The sequence below is a fragment of the Vulpes vulpes genome, chromosome 15 (genome assembly GCF_048418805.1).
Source record: "Vulpes vulpes isolate BD-2025 chromosome 15, VulVul3, whole genome shotgun sequence".
In the NCBI taxonomy this organism is placed as follows: domain Eukaryota; kingdom Metazoa; phylum Chordata; class Mammalia; order Carnivora; family Canidae; genus Vulpes; species Vulpes vulpes.
This window is the reverse complement of record NC_132794.1, coordinates 107378144-107398932: the sequence shown is the minus strand read 5'-3', so window position 1 is coordinate 107398932 and position 20789 is coordinate 107378144. Positions and strand designations below refer to the sequence as shown.

Genomic DNA, 20789 nt, shown 5'->3' with positions numbered 1-20789 from the left:
TTTTTTAAAAATCTTTAAAAAAAAAAAAGTAATAAACATGTACATGGTATTCATTATATGCCAGCTAAGGAGCCAGGTCTTTGGGCTAAAAAAACTGAAAGAAGAGAAGCACGCTGACAGTGCCGACACTATGACCTCCAGTGAGTTACTAAGTTAAACAATTTATAGACTAAAAAAATCTCTCACCTCTCATCCCTGGTCCTCATGCCCAACGTGGCTGGCTAGGGCTAGAGTGCCATCCGCTCTACCAGACTGACCACTCTTGCTACAGTCAGCTTTCCTCCGCTGCAATTTCAGAAAGCTCCAGTCTTTCTGAGACATACTTCTAATTTTACTGCCTTGTTAACTTAAAGTCCTCCGAAGGCTCCCGCACAACCTATAGGATGAACCATAAACTCCCCCCGCACGGTATTCGAGGCCCTCCGCTGTACCACTGACTACTTGGGCCACTCCTCTGCACGCACTCTAGCACACACTGTAGCAGGAGCTGCAAACCTGCCCGAAGGCCACAGTCCAAATAGAGAGGCAGATACTTGGCCTTCACAGACGTGATACAAACACCAATCCGCCTCTCATTACAGCCTTATACGAGGCTGGCCAGATAGGTACAGTGAAGCAGCACTGAGAGGGAAAGTAACATGCCTGGAGCCCTACAGCAATTAATTCCTGGCAGAGCCAGGGCTGAAACACGGTCTGCGCTCCTAAATACCATGCTCTGGGTTATGTCCCACAACCACGAAGAAGCAACACCCCTAGACAACAACAAAGAAATGGATGAGCTGGGGTGCGCACAGAAGTGGGGGCCAAGGAGAACCGGAAAGAGCTTCCTGGACAAAGTGAAGCGCTGCACTCTGTGCCTCCACCTGGCAGGTATTACACGTCTACCCTAGGAGATGCCCGACTGTGACCTAGTTACGGGGCACTAACTTCTTCGCGTTCCCCGCAAGCACCGGGCACACCACTACAGACGCAACAGGAATCTGGGCAGTGCCAGTGCCACTGTGGAGAGTCCAGCCCTCGGGACACAGGTTCCTTGGACTACGAGCAAGCCTCAGGATCCGGCCCCCGCCTCCGACATCTCGGCGCTCCCGGGCCACTCAAATCTGGCCGCTAATGGCCGTGGCATCCAACCCACGGAGTTGGATGGAGACGGACGGAAAAGCTCCCACCCGACCCCCGTGACCCCACGCCCCCCGCGTCCCCCCGGATCCCCGCACCACCTCCCTACTACCTCCCGGCAGGAGCAAGGAGGGCGAGACAGCGGCCGCCTGGGTGACTGGGATGAAGGGCACGTTGAAGCTGAATTCCGTGGCCGAGGAGGAGAAGAGCAAGTTAGTGCCCGATGAGGAGGTGGACGCGGCGCCGCCACCACCGTTAGGTTTCCTCTCGGCCATGGCTGCGGCCCACCGTCCGTTACACGTCTCCTGGCAGCCGGTGCCGCACCACCGGCCGGAAACCGGTCACACTCGGGGCCAACACACTTCCGCACTTGCGCACAAGGCCCCGGAACAACGGGAGGCTGAGGAAGCGGCCTTCCCCTTCCCCTGGAAAGCGTCGCCAGGAACCAACATGGCGGCGCTGGCTTCACGCCCGAGTCCTGGCACGTGACACGCCCAGGTGCTGCCGGGGCCGAGGCTGGGGCTGGAGCGTGGGCGTGGCTGGCGCTGCCGCTGGTTCTGAATCAAGGCATTGGCGGACGCCGAGTGAGGGTCCGAGATTGCGGGGATGGGGCGCTCCGGGCCTCCTAAAAGTACCCCCCGGAGAACGTAACTAGCAAAGGTTTTGAAGAAACGGCGCAAGCCTGCAGGAGCAGACCGAGAGTGCTGCCCGCGCTGGGAGGGAAGAGGTGTGTGAGCCATTTGTAGCCAAAGCTGAGCCCAGCTCACCCACGCTCGCTCTCACATCCAGCCCGCCCACATGTCTTTCTGGACTGAACTGAACTCTTTTTTGTAGGCCCAGAAATAGAAATGGCAAAAACTTTTGAAGTTTTTAAGCCGTGTTTAAAAGAGGAACCAGGGGATTGAAATTTAGAGGTGCCACTTTTAAAATAGCTTTCTGTATCTCTCTGCAATAATCTGATTAGTTGAATCCCAAAATGCACTGTGGATGATTTGGACGTAATTGTCATCGTTCATGTAGTTAGAGATTATGAAATTTAAAAAAATGACAGATAAGTAGCTCTGTGGGGTGTGGAAGAAGAAGCTAGACCCCGAAAGGAGCTTTGACATCATGTAACTCCTCCCCTGCAGCTGTTCACGTCTGCATAGAGCCTGTTTAATTCAGTAACTATTTAGTGCGCTTACCGTCAGAGATAAACAAAGCCAGACACTGGTTCAAGCAGTAAGGGTAGATTTTACTCAGTAATAACTATTACAACAGAAAAGAGGGTACATCGTGAACTCAACTAAACTTCCCCAAAACAAGACTGGAGACTTTTCTAAAGACTGGAGTGCTAAGGGGAAAGCATTGAGAGGTGCCAAGGGGCGTTGGTCCGTGTGACTAGGCCACCTGGTTTGTTAATTGGCACTTATCTGGAGGAGAAACAGACTTCTCATGTCTCTATGACAGCCACTTATACAGGTTAGAGCAATACACCACCAGGCTGGGAGGAGATGGGCCTTGAGAAGACGGTTCTGTGTGGCAGATTTGCATCTCAAAATTCTAAGGGATTTATAATTGCAAGTTTTTTTAAAGTAACTGCTCTGAAAAGGAGTTAGGAGTGGGGGTGCCTATATGCCTAGCACCAGATTTTGTCTGGAACAAACAGTGAATTATTCTGACAGTGTTGAGCTTTCTCAAGGCAGGCGTTTTAAGGAGGACTGGGGTCGTTCTAGGGACATGACCTTAAACTGCTAGAAAGCTTGCTAGATTTGGTCAAGGAGAGAGTCTCATTCCTGTGGGGTGGGAAAGGCAATATCCTAAACACTGAGGGCACTGTGGTGTTTAAGATAGACACAAGACCCTTCCATCTTAGAGCTTATAGTTTGACCAGGAAGACAGAAAATTAAACACATACTGACAACTATAGTGTGATGAAAGTTGTAATGTAGAAATTCCCAAGTGTGGGGCACCTGGGTGGCTCAGTGGTTTCGTGTCTACCTTTGGTTCAGGTAATGATCCCAGGGTCCTGGGATGCAGTCCTGCATTGGACTCCCCACAGGGAGCCTACTTCTTCCTCTGCCTATCTCTGCCTCTCTCTCTCTCTCTCTCTCTCTCTCTTTCTCTGTGTGTGTGCGTCTCTCATGAATAAAGAAATAAAATCTTAAAAAAAATTCCCAAGTGTGTTATGTGGAATATTGACACCATCAAGAGAGGGAGGTCAAACCCTTCTCTGGGGGAAAGATAGCAAGTATTTAGACCAATAGGACCATCAACAAAGGACCTACATACTGTTGAGTGACATGAAAAGCTTCTTTGAAGAAGAAAAATTAAAGTCCAGACCTGAAAGTCAATGAGGAGAAGTTAACTGGAAATTTTGGTGGGGAAGGCAGTAAGAGATCATTGCAGTAAGGTTGCAGTATATAGGAATACACTGAGATGCCACGTTTGGGTGTGAAGAGAAACATGGCTTAGGGGCTGGCTGGAAGCCAGTGAGCAACCGGGAGAAAGTTGGAAGATGAGGATGAAAGCAGGGCAAGGCCAGATGATGCCGGGTCTTACAAGTTAAGAACAAAAAGGAGTCAAGGTTATAAAGGAGGGTGGAGAAATAACATTTGTTCTGAAAAAAGTCCACTCTGGCTTCAGTGTAAAAAAATAGATAAGGAAAGAACAAGCCCGGAAGGGCAGTTGGCAGGCTGCTACAGTGGACCAGGCAAGCAGTGATAGTGGCTCAAAAGAGAGCAATTGCAGTAGGAATGAATAGAAATAGGAGCAGCTCCTGGGCATAGACGTCAGATTGGATAGAAGCGTCTCCATTTTCTTCCTCCTAAAACTCTGTTGAAAACACAAAATAGGTGGGGGCACCTGGGTGGCTCAGTTGATTAAGCATCTGCCTTTGGCTCAAGTCATGGTATCAGGGTCCTGGGATAGAACCGGCTTTGGGCGCCCTGCTGAACGGGGAGGCTGCTTCTCCCTCTCCATCTCCCTCTGCCTCTGCCCCTCCTCCCCTGCTCTTGCTAGTTCACTCGTGAGCACGCGCTATCAAATAAATAAATAAAATACTTTAAAAAAATAAAAATATTTTATGGGTATGTTTCTTAAACCCATAAGGATGAGGAGGATGGGAGAGGATTTGACAGCCACAAGATTTTGCACACACACAAAAAATGGACATGTAGTAGGTGATTTAGCAAACCAGTAATAGGAAAAGCCCCAGGGCAACTTTATTCGCATCATAGAATCATCATAAAGTTTCGGGCCTGATAACTCAGGCATCTTAGGAAGTAGCAGAGGAGCTAGAGAGAGGTCCTGTAATTAGGAAGATTGGTTAAAACTGTTAGAGAAGCAGTTAGGTCCCTTTCTCCTGCTCTGAGTAACTGACCACTAACCATCCCCTTTCTAGAAAAAAAGACTAAGTTTTCCCTTCGGGAGTGGGTAACAGAAGGAACATTAAACAAATATGTGTTTACTGAATTATCAAATAATCTCTCCCACAGCCCCAGCCCAGTTTCTCCACTCAGCTCTAAGAACACTGGCAGAAGATTAGAAGAATCTTCTTTGGGGAATGGGAACGAGAGATGTACAGATGCAGAAGTTAGGGCTCCCCTGGAAGATGGCCCAGCCAGATCACCCCATAATTAAATTCATAATTAACAAACCCTATTTATATGTTCTGAGTTTCCAAACACCTTGTTAGTCCTCATGATGTGGGAAACAAAGGTGGAAGGAAGTGTGGATAAAATTAAATCTCCTTATAACCTGCAGCCCACTGACAGATACTTGAGATAGGCAGATTATAACATTCCTCCAAGATCCAGAGTCTTCTTTAACATATGAAAATTCTATTGGAATTTCCCTTATCATTACTTCTTCCAACCCTAATGTATATAATCAGTTGTTCCTCACACTCCCAGGGCAGCAGCTCCTTCTGCCCATGGGTCCTGTCCCTGGGCTTTTAACAAAACCATCATTTTGCACCAGAGAAATCTCAAGAATTCTTTCTTGGCTGTAGGCTTCAGACTCCACCAACAACAACATTAAAAAAAACTACATCACCCACACTTTACTTTTTCATTTTTATTTTTGTTAACTATGCTCTATGCCCAATGTGAGGCTCAAACTCACAATCCCAAGATCAAGATCTACCTCACTTGTTAAGATGAGACATTTGTGTTAGTTGCACGATCTACCAACTGAGTCAGCTGGTGCCCTGAGTCCCCACACTGTAATATGATCACCTCATGGTTGAGAAGATCATTTAATGAGAAAGAAATCTAAACAAGACACACACAAAAGGAAGAAGAAATGGCAATTTAGAAGGAACAACACACACAGGAAGAAAAAGACTTACAAAATCTATCAATAATATCTTCAGGGGGTAAGAAGGTCTGTAACCAAGAAACAAAACCAGGGTGTTATTTTAAAAAGAAATGTTCAGAGAACAAACAAGAAAATCAGTAGAAGGAAGATAAATAATGAGGAAATTTCACAAAAAGTGAAGCAAAAAGACAAACATATGGGAGCTAAGAGAGAAACATAAGAAAATTTGAGTGCCAGGCAAGGAAAGCCAATATCTGTATATTAAGAATTTTGCTAAGAATAGAGACAGAGAAAATGCAGGGGAGGGAATCATCAAAGAAAAAATGTTTTATTCCCAGAAGTGAAAGATACAACTTTCCAGATTGAAAGGGTTGAGTACCCAGCACAATGGTTGAAAATAGACACACACTAGAACACTGGAGACAAACAGAAGATCCTTAAAGGTTCCAGAAGGATAAAAACAGGTCAGATGCAAAGGAATTCAGATCTCAAAAGACTTACCCAGCCCAAGCACAGCTTCTAAGACAGCAAGTGGAGAAGGTGCTCCACCAAAATAAAGGAATAAGCTAAGAAAGTCTTCCTACATGGGTTATAGGAAACACAATGTCCAACACGGGTGTACAGGGGAATGTAAGGCCTTATAACAAAAAAGACCCAAAAGTGCAATGGCTCAAACAAAATCAAAGTTCATTTCTCACTCACATAAGAGTATATGTAGATAACCAGCTTTTTATCTTCAACATAAGGCTTCTAAGGCTGCTCTAGTTCTTGCCAAGCACGGCAGCAGGAAGGGGTCAGAGCAATTCAGGCACAAATGTCTCATCTTAACAAGTGAGGTAGACCTTGCACAAGATGTTTCTGTTCACATTCCACCAGTGAGAACTTCGACAAAAGGCACCCTTGCTGCCAGAAGAGCTAGGAATAGCGTCCCCACCTGAGTAGCTACATCCTATCTACAACTCTGTAACTGTTCTATATGGAGGAAGAAGATTTTAAGGGCACATGACGTGACAATCACCATTACAGTCTGTCCCTCCAGCCACCAAATACCAACCCTTCTTCCCAAACGTACTCACTCTCCACAGGAAGCAACCAGATGCATCCAGATTAAAAGTCCAAGATCTCTGGGTGCAGCTTGGCCTTTTCCTTGAGGTCTGGATGTGGCTCCTCATGAGCTATGACAATAACACACAATAGATGGAGATGGTCGGGGAGCAAGGACAGGGTAAGTGCCATGGAGACTCCCACTGTCTCACAGAAATTATTAAATCCTGCTAGGCATAAATTGCAAGTACTGCCTGCCCCAATAGTAGAGAATATTTACTAGTCCTGCTTGCCTCTGATTCAAGCCTCTGGAAGTATTTCCCGAATCTATAGTGTTTCCTGGCCTCAGCTTTGCCCTCGGGGAGATTTCTCATTGTCCTTGATCTTCCATGGCCATATCTCAAGTGGCATTGGGAAGCATGTCCTCTTTGGGGGCTGTACAGCTTTGGTAGCCCACTTTCTGCTCATATGAGCGTGGGGCTTGAGACTTGCTTTAAAGCTTGACCAGCTGCAGAGTCTTTCAGGCCAAGCTCCTGGCATCTTATTCCTGATGGTTCAACATTCTTTACTTCCTTGTCTGACCTGAGCTCTTTTTCTGTCAACCTAATAAGTGTGGGAGGGAAAGCTACATCCTTAATCTGACCTTTGCCACAAGACTAGATTCTTTAGCTCACCTGGGAGATATTAAAAGACCCTTGAAAATGCATTTGAGCAAGATTCTTACCTCCTCTGATCTGAATACTGAAGGCCCCGATTTCTCCTGTGCTGCCTAATCTGGTATACTGGCCATCTGTGGCTATTGAGCACTGGACATGGAGCTGTCCAAATTGAGATGTGCTGTAAGTGTAAAATACACACCAGACTTCAAAGAATTAGTTTTAAAAAAAGAATGTAAAATATGCACTAAAGATCTTCATATTGATTATTCAAATTATAATATTTTGGATATGTTGTATTAAACATACTATTAAAATTAATGTTATCTGGGGGCACCTGGGTGGCTCAGTTGGTTAAGCATCTGACTCTTGGTTTTTGGCTCAGGTCATGATCTCAGGGTCATGAAATTGAGCCCCACATCAGGGTCCATGCTCAGTGTGGAATCTGCTTGAGTTTCTCTCTCTCTCTCTCCCTTTCAGTCCCTCCACCTTCTCTCTTTCAATTAAATAAATAAAATCTTTTTGAAAATTAATGTTACTTGTTTCTTTTTTACTTTTTAAATCATTTTTATTACAAAAAATAATAATAATAAATCATTTTTATTGAGGTACAATTTACATGATAAATTGTATGAACTGTAAACGTATAATTCTATGAGTTTCTACAAAAATATATACCAGTGTAGAATAATTCCATCACCCTAGAATATTCCCTGTGTTCCTCTGTCCAGCCAATTTATAACTTCATAAGTTCTACTCCCAGCCCTATTCAACCACCGATCTACTTTCTATTTTTACATTTTGCATTCGTCTTTTTGTTTTTTGGTGGTACTATTTTTTATTTAAGTTCAATTAATTAATATATAATGTATCACTAGTTTCAGAAAGGTAGAGGCCAGTGATTTATCAGTCTTACATAATACCCAGAGCTCATTACATCACATGCCCTCCTTAATGTCCATCATCCAATTACCCCAGCCCCCCACCTCCCCATATTCAACTTTAGTAAGTTTCATATAAATGTAATCATATAGTATGTACTCTTTTGTGCCTGCCTTCTTTTGATCAATATAATGTTTTTGAGGTTTCATCCATGATATGTGAATCATAGTTTATTATTTTTTCCTTTTTAAGTAATGTTTTATTGTATGGCTATACGGCAATTTATTTATTCATTCATTTGTTGGTGGACATTTGGGTTGTTTCACATTTGGGGCTATCATTATTAAAGGTGCAATGAACATCTGTGTAAAAATCTTCATGTAGACATTGTTTTCACTTCACTTAGGAGTAGAATTTCTGGATCTGGGGATCCCTGGGTGGCTCAGCGGTTTAGAGCCTGCCTTTGGCCCAGGGCGCGATCCTGGAGTCCCGGGATTGAGTCCCATGTCAGGCTCCCAGCATGAAGCCTGCTTCTCCCTCTCCCTGTGTCTTTGCCTCTCTCTCTCTCTCTCTATGTCTATCATAAATAAATAAATAAATCTTTAAAAAAAAAGAATTGCTGGATCTTATAGTCAAGTATTTTTAACTTTGTAAGAAATTGCCACTTTCTTTTTTTTTTTCCAGATTTATTTTATTTATTTTAGAGAAAGAGAATGAGCAGGAAGGGGAAGGAGAGGGAGAGAATCTTAAGCAGGCTCCGCACTGAGTACAGACCCCACAGGGCTTGATCCCATGACCCTGAGATCATGACCTAAGCTGAGACCAAGATTTGGATACTTAACTGACTGCACCACCTAGATGCCCCTCTTTTTCTTTTCTTTTCTTTTTTTTTTTTTTTTTTACATTTACTTATTTAGACCATGTGGTGGGGAGAGGAGCAGAAGGAGAGGGAGAGGGAGAATGCAATGTTCAAATGAAAATCCAGGCTGTGTTTAACACAGAGTCATTCTAGTCATCACCATTCCATCCATAATAAAGAAGGAAAAAACATATCTGGACCAAAAATTTTCTCATAAGAAAGAAATTTAAGTGGAAGTCCAGACATCTTATTTGCTCTCAGTACTTTGTTAAGAACCTAATCACACAGCCTCAACTAACTGGAAAGACAGCTGGGAAATGTAGTCCCTAGTTGGGCAACCAGCCTCAGCAATACCTCTGAAAGTAGGAAATGCAGTTCTTCCGTAGGCAATCTATCTATAGGTATGGAAGAAGGAGGGAACAGATTTTTTTCAAAGTCTCAATGAAAACATGAAAGGAAAGAGAATCCTTTAGGATAATGTGGTAGGAGACCCTAGGAAGACAGTTTAATACCAGAGGTAGAGGGCAGACTAGAAGTCCAGACTGGAACAGGTCCTAAAAGCTCAGGAAAAGATATCCAAATACCAATAAAAATAAATTTATATAAAAAAATATACCCAAGAAAATATGTCTAAACACCTAGAGAGGAAATTTAGGCAACTGATGGAAAACGTGCATTATCCATTCGGCAACCATTTATCGTGCGCCTATGTTGTGCTAGGCACTGTTCTAGGTGCTAGAAAATAAAACTGTATAGATACCCAAAATCACTGCTTCAAGGATCTTACAATGTAGTGGAAATTCTTGTGCAGCTGGGGTCTAATTAATAACAAGTATGTAGAAAACTAGCGAATGTTTAAAAAAAAATTAGCCCACTCTGAAGTCAATTACATTCAACTTTCAGTTGATTCAGTATTTGTTTCTAAATTAACATGATTACATTCCCACTTCTGAAGTTTTCCCTGTTTGCATTATGTGTTGACTTCCTAGATGAACAATGAAGATTTTGCCCCTTTTGATCTTTGTCTTCATCATATATATGAAGCCTTTACCCCCAACCTCTCACTAAAGTTAAATTATAATGTTGGTTAGATCAACATTCAAATTTTAACACTATTATGATTATATGAACACTATTAGTAGCCAAGTCATATAATAAATTATCATTATTTTAATTTTTCTTTATAAGCTTTGTTTTCCTAGGCTTGGAACACTCTTCTCACATACTTTCTGCCTAGTTAACTCTTAGGTATCTTTTCAAGTCCTAATTAAATATCATATTTTAGGGAAGCCCTCAAGGATCCTTTTCCTTTACCCTACAAAGGTAAATGGGATTACTTAATGCCCTCCTTAACAATTCAAGCTTGGAGTGGGGGCAGAAGTGCTGTTACTGGTGGTGGGGGAAAAAATCATGCCATAGCCATGTACTCTTTGGACCCTGCTGTGGCCTCTTACATTTTCATAACTACTTATTAGTGGTACCAAATGCGTTCCTACAGAAAAATTAAATGTTACAGTCATTCATATTATAAAATAATGACATTTTTAGAGCATCACAGTGTCTCGTTAAGTATATCTGAGTAACCATCTAAAACTGAAGTGTCCTTAGTCACTGCTGACTTGGTATCCAATTGCAATTCATATAAAGCAAATCTTATATTATTATGACTTAAAAGCAGACATTTTCATGTCTGCATACATTTAATTTGTATGTGACAGGTCCTGAAGCTAAAATATGGGATTTCTCCATTTAATACCAGGGATTTGGCAACCCTCTCTGCTAAACAAATAAATAAATGAATGAAGTGGTAGTAGTGCCCTGGATTTGAAACTCAATTTTCTCAACTCACGCAAACTCACAGGAGCCAGATGTATAATCCAGTATGTTAATTAATTAGTTCACAATGAGAAGTACAAATTATACGCCCCCACTTTGCCCAAAGTCGGGCTTGCAACTTAAATTCAGTTTTTGTTCTTGGGCTCCCCACTTTCCAGATTCCATTCAGACCATCCTTCTGTTAACAAGCTCTATATTTGGCTGCTGATACCGCAGTTTTCCCAAGTACATTCCAGGCCTCAGAGAAACATGCTAGTTCATGGCTGAACTTGGATATTTTCCAAATATCCATACTAAAAGGTTACTCCTAGATTTGATCTTTTGTGTGTGCTGATGCCACTTCATTCTGAGGGTATCTCGATACAGGCACGTTGTTCTACTATGCTTTATTGCACTTCACAGATGTTGCATTTTTGTCTGTTTTTACAGATTGAAAGTTTGTAGGAACACCATTCAAAGCAAGTCTATTGACAGTATTCTTCCAAAAGCATTTGCTCACTGGGTATCTCCGTGACAGATTTTATAATTCTCGTGGTATTTCAAACATTTTCATTAGTGCTGTATTTGTGATGAAGATCCATGATGGGTGATTATGATTTGCTGAAAGTTCAGATGACAGCATCTTTAAAAAATATATATTTATTTATTTGGGGGAGAGGAGCGGAGAGGGAGAATATTCAAGCAGACTCCCTGCTCAGCCCTGAGCTGGATATGGGGCTCCATCTAATGACCCTGAGATCATGAGCTGAGCTGAAATCAAGATGATGCTCAAACGAGGTCCAGGATCAAGTCCTGCATCAGGCTCCTTGTGGGGAGCCTGTCCCCCCTCTCTTTCTGTCTCTCATGAATAAATAAATAAAATCTTTTTTTTTTTAAAGATGATGCTTAAAAGACTGAGTCACCCAGGTGCCCCCAGATGATAGCATCTTTTTAGCAAAACTATTTTAAAACTAATGTACTTTTTAAAAAAGACATAATGCTATGGCACACTTAATGGGCTACAGTACCGCACACACATAATCGTTATCTGTACTGGGAACCCCCAAAATTCATTTGATTCATTTTACTCTGATTTTCACTTTATTGCGGTGGTGTAGTTAAGGAGCAGCATCTCTAAGGTATGCCTGCCGGTACACACCTTCTGCAGGAACCTGCCAGCCTCCAGGCAGAGGCCGACCAGGTACGTTTCCAGTCATGAGCTTGCCTCCTAATTAGGAACTGGTCCCTCTACCCTCCTGCTGGAGTTGACAGCAAAGGTCGCTTGGGATTTTTCAGAGTGCCCCTCGCGTGAATGTCTACCTCCGCCAGTGGGGTAAGGCTTTATGCAACTGAAGGAAAGCCCCTGCATGGGTTGCAGGCAGGGCTCCAGAGAAAGGAGTGACACAAAAACAAAAAGCAAAAGCAGCACCAAGACGAGGTGGGTGGGCCCCAAGGGCTGTTTCACCCATTCATTTCGCCCAGAGAGGACCTCGAGGTCTCCTTGGGCTTGTGCTTTTTCAGGTTGCTGCGGCCTCCGACCTGGGCAAGGCGCTTATCATGAATTAATCAATCAGACACAGGCAGTGCCCCCCCTCCCCGCCCCCCGCCGCCCCTTCCCACCTGCACAGCGTGATCAGAGGCAACGCGCCTCCCTCGGGCCCCGACGCCAGGCTCCCTCCCCGACGCCCCGGGTGCCCTTCCTTTTGCCCGTCTCCAAGATGGCGGCCGGGGCGTCGCCGCCGCGTCGCGGCCCCGCCCCGGCCGGCCCCGCCCCCGCGCGAGCCGGCCCGCCCCTCCTCCCGCCCGCGGGGCCGCGCCGCGCGCTCCCGCCGCCCCTCCCCGCTCGAGCTCCACCCAGGTCGCAGGCAGCGCGGTCGGCGGCGCCTATTTCCCGCCATTGTGCGAAGTGGAGGCTGGGGGCCCGCACGCGCCTCCTGCCCGCGGCCCGCGGCTCCTCGGCAGTCGCCGCCGCGGCCGTGGTTCCCCGAGGCGCGGGCAGGCCGGGCGGCGCGCGCCCCGAGGCTCGCGGTGCGTGGGAGGGCGGCGGGCGGCCGAGCCCCCGAGGAGGAGCCGCCGCGGCGCGGGACGCCGGGCCGCGCCGCCCCGGCCGCCGTCGGCGAGATGCCCTGTGGGGAGGATTGGCTCAGCCACCCGCTCGGGATCGTGCAGGGCTTCTTCGGTGAGTGGCGGCGCCGGGGGCGGGCCGGGCGGGCCGCCGAGTTTGCCGACCCGGGGCCCGGCCGCACGCGGGGCTCCCCGAAGGCTCTCGCGGCCGGCGGGCCTGCGCGGGCGGCGCCGAGGCTCCCACCTGCCCGATTCGCGGCTCGCGAGCGGCCAAGGTGACGCGGCGAGGAGCCGGCGGTGGCCGTGACCGCCGGCCTGGCTCCCGTCGGCGGCGCCCCGGGGCGGGGGGGGGGGCGTGCTCCGCGCCCGGTGCCCCGCGCCCGGTGCCCCGCGCCCCGCGCGCAGCAGCTCCCGCAGGGGGGGGCCCTGACCCCCTCGGGGCCCCGCCGGGACCGCGCGGGGAGAAGCGCTCTGCCCGCGGGGAGCCTGCAGGATATTTCAAAACTTCCGGTGTGTCGGGGGAGTGCTCGCTGCCGCCCGAAGTTGGCTCGAACTACTCTTTATCGCACGCATCCTCTCTTTTCGAGATAAGATTGGGCGTCGGGGCTCAATTTTTCGTTTTCCTCTTAGGATGACTTTAGAGCCTGCCCGGTGGTATCCCGTCTGTCTGCCCCCGGGCCGGAGCTACGGCAAGAAGCGTTGGAGCTGCCCCAAAAGGAGGTCCCTACGTAGAAAGAGCAGAAGACGCTGCAGGCAGGCTTATTAGTACATTTTAGTTGCAGTTGATTTTGCAAGTGGTACTTTGCTGCTGAGCGTCCTTGAGGGGAAGATTCATGTGGGCTTTGTGTGCGGGGCAGCTGGTCATTTTGGCCCTCTCCGTCCTCCTCTCTCGCACTCGGGAGCGAGCGGTGCGAGGCAAAGCCGAGATCGCTTAGGTTGCAGCACCTGGAGCGAACTTAGCTCCAGGTAGGAGTGGCCCTAGTTCAGCTGGAGCACCGCGGGGCTTTGGCGAGAACGCTTCAGGGGAAGCCAGATAGTCCAGCAGCTAAAAACCGGTGGCGGTAAACATAAGTATTTCTTGCAGGACGGACTCAGCAGTTCTTTGTTCGTTTTCCCTATAATTTGAACTGGTTCAGTTTTCTGGTTTCCCAAGCCAGAACTAGAAGCAGCAAATTAGAAGGCCCAGGGAGGCATCCGGATGGTAGTCGGTGAACATGGAACGACCTGCTAAAGAAGAAATCTAGAACTGTGTGTGTGTGTGTGTGTACATGTTTTTAAAAAGGCCCCTTTCCCCCCACCCCCCCAAAAAAAATCACTATATCCATTGGGTGCTTTGAGGAAGGGGCATGTATACTTTTTTTTTTTTTTTTAAGATTTTATTTATTTATTCATGAGGATACACAGAGGAGAGAGAGAGAGGCAGAGACATAGGAGGAGGGAGAAGCAGGTTCCACGCGGGACTCAATCCCGGGACTCCAGGATGGCGCCCTGGGCCAAAGGCAGGCGTTAAACTGCTGAGCCACCCAGGGATCCCCACATTTTCTACTAAATCCTAGTAACTGACGTTCACAGTGAATACTGAAACCCATAATCGATGTCCCAAATAAGGGCCCTTGAAATGTGAAGATTAAACTGCACGGTTGGTGGGTGTAGATGCATAGGTACTTTTTAGGGAAAGCCCATCAAAAGTAAAAAGTTTCTGCGCTTAAGGGTGAGGTTCCAGTTATGGCTGTTTAGAAAATTTATATAGCACATATAATAATAGCGCAAATAGCACCTACTGTAGTCTGGATGAGTGAATGAGATAATTTCATATTTGATGTAGTTTTGAAAGTATTTGTTAGACTTTTGTGCCTCAAGTGTATGATCCTGGGGGACACATCTTGTTATAGGACAGAAAGGACACATTTAGATATAAAATACTGGCTTTATAATATTTTGTATAAATTTTGTAAATTGTTGCGGGCACCTGGACCTTGTTGATGGGTTTCCCCACAGAATGTCTTAATTTCCCATATTGGTTGTGTCTTTTGGAAAGGGAAGAAAATAACACTGCTCTATGGTCGTTTTTTTTTTTTTTTTTTTTTTTTGTAGAAGCTGTTCTAAATATTTTTATTTTTATTTTTTTTAAAGATTTGAATTTATTTATTCATGAGAGACACAGAGAGAGAGAGGCAGAGAAACAGGCAGAGGGAGAAGCAGGCTCCATGCAGGGAGCCCGATGTGGGACTCGAACCCGGGACTCCAGGATCACACCCTGGGCTGAAGGCAGCGCTAAACCGCTGAGCCACCCGGGCTGCCCTAAATATTTTTATTGTATATTTTTATCACTGTGAACATGTTGGAAATCTTTATAATAGCATTACAGATAAGTTTCTGTGAGAAGTAATTTAGGTGTTAAATTTGTAGACTCTTTTTGGTCTTGTAGTAAATTGTTTTAAATTGATTTTTCACCCAGATAGAGAGATGTCTGTTGTGGTTTATGAGGCTTTGGCTCCACCATACCTAGCTCTCCAACCTCATCACCACATTCCCCCTCCAACTGAACCCTCTTTCAGTTCTTTGATTTTGAACCTTGCCTCTAGGCCTTTTGCAGCAGCTGTTTCCTGTGCCTGGTTTCCTCCTCCTCATTCTACTTGCACTTTCCTGTCTAACTCTTACTCTTATTTTGAGAATGTAAGTTAGGTACCCCCTGCTTTGATTACTACAGGATTTTATATGTCCTGAAACTTAACGTGTTAAACTTAAAACTAAAACTGCAGGTTACTTTACCAGTAAAAGTGGGTTTGTTGGGAAATAATAGAGAATTGCAATTCGGGACATGCAAGCTATGGCAAACCACAGACAAGTCCCATAAACAAAGGAGAGGAATTTTGTTTTAAGAGAAGGAGGAAGTTAGGATGGATTATTTTGAAGGACAGCCAGCCCATTGGAGGGAAGTAGGAGTTGAGGGTGATGCTGTTTCTCAGTGGCTTAGTTGCAGAGATTGTAGACCCTTGTCAGAGATGCAGTATACACTTCTCCCTGTAGTGGCCTGTAATTGATGGTTTCATTTTGAAGGTACTTCTGTTAGGGGTCTGTAATTGACATTTCTTCTTGTAATGGACATAGGGTTGTGCAGCTCAGGGTTCCAGCCTCCCCTTCTAGCATACCAGGTAAACTTTAGCTGAGATTTCCCTTTATTAATTTTCACATATGAAAGGCAAGTTGTTGAACTTGATTCTTGAGTTCCTTTGCTACATTTTTACTCAGGGAATTCAGGGCCCTTTCTGACTCACCAGTATATCCTCATTGCTTGGAATACACCTTGTACATTGAAAATGTTCAGGGAACGTGTGCTGAGAGAGGCAGTGGGAAGACTAATCAGTTAAAAACAGTATGAATTGGGATGGTTACTGTGATCACAAGTCTTAGACTTAGGACAGTTCTGGTGGACCTCCTATTAATAATTCAGAGAATTCATGATCCTACCAGGTAGGAGTTACTTTCACATGCAAGTCCTAATTCTTCTTCATTCAGATAAGAAACTTTGAAATTCTGCGAGTGGCCAATAATTACTGCAGGGTTGATAATTCATCTTTGTGAATCATTCCGTATTTTGATTTTGTATCTGCCACATTATAGTGGTTCATATGTAAATTTTTTCCTGTAAGCCTTCAGAAAATATCTTTAATGCTTCACTTGGAGTTTCTAAAAGATCTTAGGTACAGGACATTGAGATCCAAAGGTTTAAATTATGATTTAGAAATACTTCAGTTCAGCATATCTTTGTTGGGCTCTGTGATGGCATAGTGAAAAGATAGGAATGTATATCGACTTTGATTTCTTTCACTGTTTGCTCTTTAGCTTGTTGGTTAGGTCAATATCATTATTAGTTATATTCAAGGCACCTTGGTTGTATCTAACAACTAGAACTAGACTAGCTCACAAAAAAAAAAGTGGTATGTGAAGGAGGGCAGAGAGAAGTATTTGATCACTAGCATTTTAGAGAATTCAAAGCAATAAAGTTGACTAAAAGTCTGCTTTTTTATTGTCCCCATGATTTTTTTTTCCTTAAAGATTTTATTTATTTATTCATGAGAGACAGAAAGAGAGAGAGGCAGAGACACAGGAAGAGGGAGAAGCAGGCTCCATGAAGGTAGCCTGACGTGGGACTCGATCCCAGGTCTCCAGGATCACGCCCTGGGCTAAAGGCAGTGCTAAACTGCTGAGCCACGCGCCCTGCCCAATGATTCTTTTTTTAAAAAAAAGTATTAGAGCGTGCACGAGAGAGAGAGAGAGAGAGAGAGAGAGAGAGAGAAGAGAGAGAGAATGAGCAGGGTGAAGGGAAGAGGTGAGGGAGTAGTAGACTCCCCACTGAACAGAGAGCTGGATGTGGGACTTCATTCTGGGACTCCAGGATCATGACCTGAGCTGAAGGTAGAAGCTTAACCAATCGAGCCACCCAAGTGCCCCTATCACCATGATTCTAGGCAAATAATCCATCCCCTTTGATTTGTACCTTAGATCTTTCCTACCAGCCTGATCTTGGTAGGCCACTGAGAAAAAGTATTTGTTATAAGTTCAGTCTCAGGACCCTTAGATCACAAGTCGAGCCAAAATCAAGAGTCGGACCATTTAACTGACTGGTTTACCCAGGTGTCCTTGAGTGCCTTTATTTTTACAAGTTTTTTTTTTTTTTTTTGAGCTATACCTCACATAACATGAAATTAACCATTTAGAAATATGTAGTTCACTATCATTTGCATCACCCAAAAAGAAATTCTGTACCTTTTAGCAATCTCTCCAATTGCCCCCTCCTCCATTCCCTGGCAATCAGTCTACTTCTGTTTTTGATTTACCTCTTCTGGACATTCATGTAAATGGAATAAAAATGTGGGCGTCCATGTCTGGCTTTTCACTTAGCATAATATTTTCAAGATTCGACCATGTAGTTTATATCAGCACTGCATTCCTTTTTATGATTGAAAATAATATTCCATTGCATGGATATATCCTATTTTGTTTATCCGTTCATTCATGGATTGACCCTTCAGTTTCCACTTTTTGGTTATTGTGAATGTTGCTGCTGTAAACATCCATGTGGAAATTTTTGTGTAAATGTATGTTTTCAGGTCTCTTGGTAATACCTAGGAATAGGTTTGCTGGGTCATATGATAATTTTATATTTAATTTTTTGAGGAACTGCCAAACTTGTCCAAAGTGGCTGCACCATTTTAAATTTTCACCAGCAATGTGTGAGGCTTCCAGTTTTTACATCTAACACTTGTTATTTTCTGTTGTTTTATTAGTTATAACCATCCTAGTAGGTGTGAAGTGGTAACTCCTTGTGATTTTAATTTGCATTTCCTAATAATTAATGATAATAGCATCTTTTAATATGTGTCTTGGCCATTTGTATATCTTCTCTGGAGAAATGTTATTGAAATCCTTTGCAGATTTTTTTTCTTTGCAGATTTTTTTAATTGTATTTTTGTCATTGAGATAGGAGTTCTTTGTATATTCTGCATACTAGACTTATCAGATATATATGATTTGCAAATATTTTTTACCATTTTGTGGATTGTCTTCACTTTCTTGATAGTGTCTTTGGATGTAAGTTTTTCATTTTTTTGTGCATAATTCACTAATTTGTGTAAAGGAAAAGAAAGCAAAAACTTTCATAGCACTTGTATAAGTTTTCAATTTTCATAAAGTCCAATTTATCTCTTTTCCCTTCAGTTACTATATTTAAGAACTCATTGTGTAATGCCAGGCTATAAAAACTTATACCTATTTTCTACGAGTCTTATACTTATAGCTTTAGATTTAGGTCTTTGATTCATTTTGAATTAATTTTTGTATAAAGTATTTAGTAGGGATCCAAATTCATTCTTTGGCATGTGGATATCCAGTTGTCTGGCCAAAAGTACCATTTGGTTTTGGTTTATTTTTTATCTTTACCAGTTTATTATAAAGGATATTATAAAGTGTACAGATGAACAGCCAAATGAAGAGGTACACAGGGTGAGATCTGGAATGGTACCTCATACTTCTGTCTCCAGGGCACTGGGGTGTGTTAGCTACCTCCCAACAGTGAATGCATTCACCAACCTGGGGGTTCCTGCTCTATTTGTTGAAAAGATTGTTCTCTCCCCCGCTGAATGGTTTTGGCACCTTTGTCAAAAAATCACTGGAGCATAGGTGTGTAACTTTATTTCTGAACTCTCAATTCCATTCTATGGTCTGTGTGTTTTTCCTTATATCACTACCATGTTGGCTTGATTGCTATAGCTTTGCAGTACGTTTTTAAGTCAAGAAATTTGCGCCTTCAACTTTCTTCCTTTTTGGTATAGTTTTGCCTTTTCACAGTCCCTTGCATTTTTCATAGAAATTTAGAATCAGATCACCCATTTCTGCAAAAAGACAGCATTTTGGTAGAGATTACATTGAATCTGTAGTTTTTTTTTTTGATAATAGAGTATAATTAAGATTACAGACTCTAGAGCCAGACTGTTTAACTTCAGGACCATACCCTGGGTATTTGGCTCCCTGGATCATTTTTTTAAATACCTCCCTTCTTTTTACTACGGAAGTATTTTCAGTAAAGAAAGAACAAACTGCAAAGACACAAGTTAAGCATTTACCAAATTGTGCCACTGATACGAATGTATTTTCTTGACTCGTTCTTTAGTTATAAAGCAAATAACTGAGAAGAATACATTTCAGTATTAAATCTGTTTAAATTCAGTGAAATATTTAATGTATGAGCTAAAAATTTGCGCTTATACCTCTCATTTCACAGTTTTATATATTAAATACAACTAAACACTCCCAAGTTATCTCATAGAAGTTTATTTTATTTTTTTCTAAAGATTTTGTTTATTCAGAGAGACACAGAGAGAGACAGAGAGAGAGAGAGAGAGAGAGAGAGAGAGGCAGAGACACAGGCAGAGGGAGAAGCAGGCTCCATGTAGAGAGGCTGACTGGGACTCCATCCAGGGTCTCCAGGATCACGCCCTGGGCTGCAGGCGGTGCTAAACCGCTGTGCCACCGGGGCTGCCCCTCATAGAAGTTTAGTACAAGTTTTGTTCCTTCATCTTTTCAATCACTGTGTTGTTTATTTAAAACCTGTTGTATGCATGTGGGACTCTAGAGTGCTACCCAAGGGTTGGTGGACACTAACTGCCCCTAAGCAAGTTTGTACTATTCTGGACCACTTAGAGATTCACTGTCCAAACAGATGCACTTAGTTGAGATTTTGTTGGGGAAAACTGACATCTTGGGATCCCTGGGTGGCGCAGCGGTTTGGCACCTGCCTTTGGCCCAGGGCGCGATCCTGGAGACCCAGGATCGAATCCCACGTCGGGCTCCCGGTGCATGGAGCCTGTTTCTCCCTCTGCCTGTGTCTCTGCCTCTCTCTCTCTCCGTGACTATCATAAATAAATAAAAATTAAAAAAAAAAAACAACTGACATCTTGACAATACTGAGTCTTTCTATCCATGAATGTGGAATATTTCTCCATTTATATGGTTCTTTAATTTCTTTCATCAGAGTTTTATAGTTTTCCTCATACAGATATTATACATATTTTGTGAGACTTATACGCAGGAATTTCTTTTGGAGGGATGCTAATGTGAATGGTATTGTGTTTTTAATTTCAAATTCCACTTATTCATGATAGCGTGTAGGAACATGATTGACTTGTGTATATTAACCTTGGATTTTGCAGTCTTGCTATATATAATTGCTTATTAGTTCCAAGAAGGTTTTTTGTGGATTCTTTTGGGTTTTCTATGTAGAAACATGTCCTCTGCGAATGGACACTTTTATTTTTTCCTTCTCTATCAGTATGCCTTTTATTTCCCTTTTTTGTCTTCTTGCATTAGTTGTGACTTCTAGTACAGTGTTGGAAAGGGGTGATGAGAGGGACATCCTTGCCTTGTTCCTATCTCAGTGGGAAGCTTCTGGTTTTTCACTTATTTTTAATTCTTCAATTGCTTTCCTTTTGAATATAAAGGCATATTCTAAAAATTACTTCTTCCCTCCAGCAACTTTAGATACTATTTAA

General features: G+C 43.8%; 2 protein-coding genes across 11 annotated transcripts in view; one reads left to right on the top strand and one right to left on the bottom strand.

The window, feature by feature from the left end:
- The window catches only part of SEC23IP (SEC23 interacting protein), a 39247-nt gene extending 37415 nt beyond the window's left edge, over window positions 1-1832 (bottom strand). For 7 of the 9 annotated variants that reach the window (XR_011997601.1, XR_011997600.1, XR_011997602.1 and 4 more), the window contains exon 1: window positions 1232-1586. Coding sequence is in view for 6 of the 9 variants with exons in the window: in XM_025994475.2 (XP_025850260.1) it covers window positions 1232-1394 (163 nt within the window). In the remaining 3 variants the exon portion in view is untranslated. Of the gene's footprint in view, window positions 1-1231 lie in introns of all 9 variants that reach the window. The other 2 variants (XM_025994468.2, XM_025994459.2) reach the window with 2 other exon arrangements.
- A 10688-nt stretch (window positions 1833-12520) lies between these two features.
- Window positions 12521-20789, top strand: part of MCMBP (minichromosome maintenance complex binding protein) — a 49748-nt gene continuing 41479 nt past the window's right edge. The window contains exon 1 of one of the 2 annotated variants that reach the window (XM_072740234.1): window positions 12521-12853. In XM_072740234.1, the coding sequence (XP_072596335.1) occupies window positions 12796-12853 (58 nt within the window). In that variant the 5' untranslated portion in view covers window positions 12521-12795. The remainder of the gene's footprint in view (window positions 12854-20789) is intronic. The other variant, XM_072740233.1, reaches the window with a different exon arrangement.